This window comes from Cyprinodon variegatus, unplaced genomic scaffold (assembly GCF_000732505.1).
Source record: "Cyprinodon variegatus isolate N-32 unplaced genomic scaffold, C_variegatus-1.0 Scaffold373, whole genome shotgun sequence".
In the NCBI taxonomy this organism is placed as follows: domain Eukaryota; kingdom Metazoa; phylum Chordata; class Actinopteri; order Cyprinodontiformes; family Cyprinodontidae; genus Cyprinodon; species Cyprinodon variegatus.
Genome location: NW_015150826.1, coordinates 719044 through 724361, shown reverse-complemented (window position 1 = coordinate 724361; position 5318 = coordinate 719044). Strand labels below are relative to the sequence as shown.

Genomic DNA, 5318 nt, shown 5'->3' with positions numbered 1-5318 from the left:
CTGACATGTTTACATGAAACATTTTTGATCTGATCAGGCCTTCAATCCGATTATTTGTGTCCATGAAAAAGTAGCCAATGAGTCAATGCAATCAACTCGTTTTCCTTAGATAGAAAACTTGGAATCAATTTGACTGGATGATCTGGTTGAACTGTAAAGTGCCTTGAGATGACTTGTGTTGTGAATTGGCGCTATATAAATAAACTGAATTGAATTGAAACTGAATATGACATTAAATACTCCAATTATAATTTGATTATTTTACTGATATTTTATTCAATGTGTGAAATGTCCCTTCCTTCTTTTTCATGAAATATGATCAAAGGACATAACAGTTCCCGTAGTTAAAGAATCACCCATATATATATATATATATATATATATATATATATAGATATATATAATTATTATAATCACTGACCAGCTTCCTGTATACTTAAGTGCTGAATCTTCAAGAGCACTAAGAGGAAATTGGAGCTTCAGTTGTTCCTTTAAACTAAGGGAAATTTCAAACTAGTGAAAGTCCACACATTGTATTACATCAAATACCGTAATAATCAGTAATAACATGGCAGTTAGTGGTAAGTCCCCAATTCCACCGGAAAATAACTCTATAAAGGGATATAATGCTACGAGGTGGTATTTAATTGTGCTTTATTCTGTTAACCACTTTAGTTTACCGGAAATAAATTGTACAGCAGCAGGATACCGCTTGCTAACTTGACCACTGCTATGCTGTGGATAAGGGAGTTTTACTGACGTTTCTAATTAGAAATCGACCTTCTCCGACCTTCCCGTGGGTAAGTCATTCCTTGGGTCAGTTGTGCTTGTGATGAGCATACACATTAAACAGTGGTACCGGGCGGGAATTGGAAGTTTAGCTTTAATAGGTAAGCTAGGTAAGGTAGCTAGCCTACAGTGCAGGTGGGTTAGCTCCGTGGGCTGTTGTGGTGCCACAGAAAATGAACTCCTGGTCCGTGTTTATTGCTTTGATGTATGGAGGCAAACACGCGGTATCTAATCATGAGGACTCGATCCGGACAAAGGTCTTGATGTAAGGCTTAAAACTCAGCGGTCATTGTTCTGAGCTGCTGACAGAGCTAGCATAGCTACTCCGGTGGGTTAGCTATGATGATGATGATGATGAGGAGGAGCCCTTCACACATGGATGATTATTTAACCAGCTCACTGATTATTTATTAGTCAAAAACTCATCGGCTGGTTTGCGAAACTGAACGGATCACTTCAGTTATTTCATTAGAAGAACCTCTCCGACAATCGGCTTTTGTGCTTCAGCAGCCCTGTCAAAAATATTTCATGTGGTCTAAAATTAACATCATATTTAACTTAGCATAAAACCTTTGGATTTTTATCGAAAACCAAAACATCTAACACGGAAAAACCGCGCATAAAAGGGCCACGCTATCTGTAGAAATAAAGTACAGTCGGAAGGAAAACAACAAAGAAGATGGTGGCAGCTTCATGCTCTGGAGTTTCTTCAGATGCTGCTGGAGGGGTTTATCTGTGGAAATGTTTATGAAGTGTTCCAAGTTGCTGTCAGTCAGAACATTTCTTTTGCCCTTTATTCAGGGATTGAAATCAGGGGCGGATTTAGGAAATTTGGGGCCCTAGGCAAAGACAGGCAAGAGGCCCGCTGAATGGAGAAGACAACACATAAAACAGACCCATCACACAGAACTGCAGTAAAGTTGGCAACATATTCACAGATTCGGCTTTTCCGCATTAATAACTCGTCCGCGAATGATTTATTCTACAAAACAGACACCTCTCCGCAACCACAGCAAGCCAGACAGTGAGCTACAACCAAACTTTCCTCAAAACGAGTCTCCTATCGCACTGGGAGGATTATATTGAACCCTATGCAGAGCTCGCTGCTCCGCGAATCATTAGGGGCCGTCTGCAAGTTACAACACCGTAGAAATAATCAGAGAGAAATAATTAAAAGCATCATCAAGGAGAGGTGAATTATTGTCAAATTCATTTCATGTGTATCTTATCTCATGTCTTACATACCACATTTATTGGATTTGAAAATAATATATTTTTTAGGACTTTTCCAAAGCCTAAATGACAAATGGAACCTCTATGTTATTATTAAAATAAGTATAAAATGTGCAATAACTACACTATAGATCACTGTAGTGCCACCAAACTTGTAGCACACATAGATAACTTCATCTGGATCATACTACAGCTCTTACTTTTGGAATATGTGCTAAACTCTATTTTTAGAGATTTTTTTCTTTGTTATTATAAGCATATATTTATCAATAAGCACTTTTATGAACTGCAGCCACACCAAAATCACTGTGCACATCATTCACACTCTCCTGGTGATAATACAACTATTATTATATAAATTAAATACCTTTTTCATATTTTATGAATAATTATTATTTTGAAAAAGTAATCAATAACTATACTCTTATGTACTCTAGCCTCACCAAAACCACTGTAAACCTCATTAATAAATACTCAAGACCCGTTTCTTTTGCACTATTCATTTATTTATAAATATTTCAGTTCTTTTACTTTATTCAGAACTTATTAAAATTTTGTTTCATAGTTCAGAATTATTATCATATGACCACTAAGTTTGGGTGACTGGATTTCACTGAACAGTTTTTTTTTTGTCTGTCTGTTTTGTATTCATGTTTCTTAGAATAATCACTGCGTGTTTTTGTTTAATGTTGAATAAATGAAAAAAAAAGGTTTGATGGTCCATTTGATATATGTATCCCACAAAACGTAGAATGTCTTTAGTTGCAGGACTTGTTAATGTTTTTTTCAGTGAGAAAGATAGATATATCGTTGGACTCTTTATATAAAGAGCAAATAATGTAAGTATATTCCATTGTTTTGAACATTCAAAGTATCACCAGTAGGGTGTGAACTATGTGTACAGTGATTTTAGTGATGGTACAGTACATAATGGTAGAGTTATTGATTATTTATCCCAATAAAAAATCTCTAAAAATAGCTCATATAAATATAAATTATTATTTAATTGATATAATAATAGTTATTATCAGGAGAGTGTGAATGATGTGCATAGTGATTTGAGTGTGGCTGCAGTTCATAATAAATATATGCTTATAATAACAAAGAAAAAATCTCTAAAAATAGTACATATTCCAAAAGTAAGAGTTGTACTGTAGTATGTTTCAGATGAAGTTATCTATGTGTGCTACAAGTTTGGTGGCACTACAGTGATCTATAGTGTAGTTATTGCACATTTTATACTTATTTTAATAATAACATAGAGGTTCCATTTGTCATTTAGGCTTTGGAAAAGTCCTAAAAAATATATTATTTTCAAATCCAATAAATGTGGTATGTAAGACATGAGATAAGATACACATGGAATGAATTTGACAATAACCCACCTCTCCTTGTTGACGCTTTTGAATATTTCTCTCTGATTATTTCTACGGTGTTGTAACTTGCAGACGGCCCCTAATGATTCGCGGAGCAGCGAGCTCTGCATAGGGTCCAATATAATCCTCCCAGTGCGATAGGAGACTCATTTTGAGGAAAGTTTGGTTGTAGCTCACTGTCTGGCTTGCTGTGGTTGCGGAGAGGTGTCTGTTTTGTAGAATAAATCATCTGTGGACGAGTTATTAATGCGGAAAAGGCGAATCTGTGAATATGTTGCCAACTTTACTGCAGTTTATACAGATAGAGAAATGTTTATAAAATAGACATCCATTATCTGTTCTAGGTGTTGTTCCTTTCTTTGTTGTTTTCCTCCCTATGTTTTGTACTCAGCTGACTTTTTATGCTGTCTCTAAAGGAATGAAAGATTTTTTCCAAGCACTAAGCTCACTTAGCTGATTGCTCCTTCCTGTGTTTCCAAAAAGGCCAAAGTAAATAACCCAGTCCTTCTTTTCACTGTAGACAAGCCATAATCTGCATAGCGAAATAATTTTTACGAAAAACATAATTAATGTGCACAAATAAGAAATAGTTGTAAACAGAGTTTTATGGCAACTGCCTAATGGTAAATCCCTCCCCCCCTTGGAATGTTTGATGGTCTCTTTGATGTTATTATTTAGCTAATATTAAAGGATTTTTGAAAATTTTTCCTTTTCTGTTCTTAAACACACCATCACACCATGTTGTTTTAACAGAGATGTTCTTCCTTTTCTATCGACTGTATAAGAGAAAAGTTAATGTTGTCTTTGCAATCCAGCAGACTGTAGCTCCCCTTCATCACAACTAGGGGCAGCATTGCAGAGACCACACAACAGCTTGACACATCAGGACTGGGTTCAGAGGATGTCTTCGCCAGTATACTACAACCATGACAGCGCCATCCGCTTCAAGAAGAGGAAAGCTCGTTTCTCTTTCAGTGAGGTCCACGTGCTGCTTGATGAAGTCAGGAAGAATCGTTCGGTTGTCGTGGGTACGTGTTTGCTAGCCAGCCACCTTTAGGCCTTCTCCTTTCGATGCATAGTGTGTGTCCTGAATACTAAGGCTGAAACAACCTTTTTTTGTTGTTTTTAAGGCAAATTCAACCGAGGAGTACCAACGGACACAAAGAAGCGTACATGGGCAGAGATAACGGCACGTGTCAACGAGATCGGGGAGTGCCAACGTGAGGTCATAGAGGTCATCAAGAAATGGTCTGACCTAAAGTGTGACACCAAACGTAAAGTTGTTGCTATGCGGTCAGGGACTGTACCAAACAGGGGGCTAAATTCACGCCTCTCCAGAGACCTCAGTCAGACAGAGAAGATCGTCCTTCAGATTCTTGAGATGGATGAGGACGACCAGAGCACTGGAGAATGTGGTCTGCTGGGAGATGATGATGATAATCCTGAAGAAGAGGAGATGGAAGAGGAGGATATGATGGGCATGCAGAGTTCTCCTAACGGCAGGGTGGACTTGGCATCCATGCGCCCCCCACCTTCCTACGGTATGAATGTCCTCATTATACAGAAAACAGAAATAAAAATGGTTTCATGGCTTCATCAATTTTGTTTAAACGTTTTGGCAGAGATTTTAAATAAAGATGAATCTATGATTTACTGTAGATCACAGGTGTCAAAGTCGTTCCAGAAAGGGCCGTGTGGCTGCTGGTTTTCTTTCCACCCAAGCAGTAGCACACCAGACTCCATTCATCTCATCAAGGTGAGTCTAGTCTTAACCTGATGACTAGACTCACCTTGATGGGATGAATGGAGTCTGGTGTGCTACTGCTTGGGTGGAAAGAAAACCAGCAGCCACACGGCCCTTTCTGGAACGACTTTGACACCTGTGCTGTAGATCAATGAAAGCATCAGAGAAAAGTTTCG

The 5318-nt window shown here is 37.8% G+C and overlaps 1 protein-coding gene across 3 annotated transcripts in view; it reads left to right on the top strand.

Moving 5' to 3' along the window:
- Window positions 1–679: 679 nt before the first annotated feature.
- LOC107092267 (nuclear apoptosis-inducing factor 1-like) overlaps window positions 680–5318 on the top strand; it is a 9000-nt gene continuing 4361 nt past the window's right edge. Inside the window, exons 1-3 of one of the 3 annotated variants that reach the window (XM_015386631.1) lie at window positions 680–800; window positions 4214–4426; window positions 4529–4939. In XM_015386631.1, coding sequence (XP_015242117.1) covers window positions 4300–4426; window positions 4529–4939 — 538 coding nt within the window. In that variant the 5' untranslated portion in view covers window positions 680–800; window positions 4214–4299. Of the gene's footprint in view, window positions 801–4213; window positions 4427–4528; window positions 4940–5318 lie in introns of those variants that run through there. The other 2 variants (XM_015386632.1, XM_015386633.1) reach the window with 2 other exon arrangements.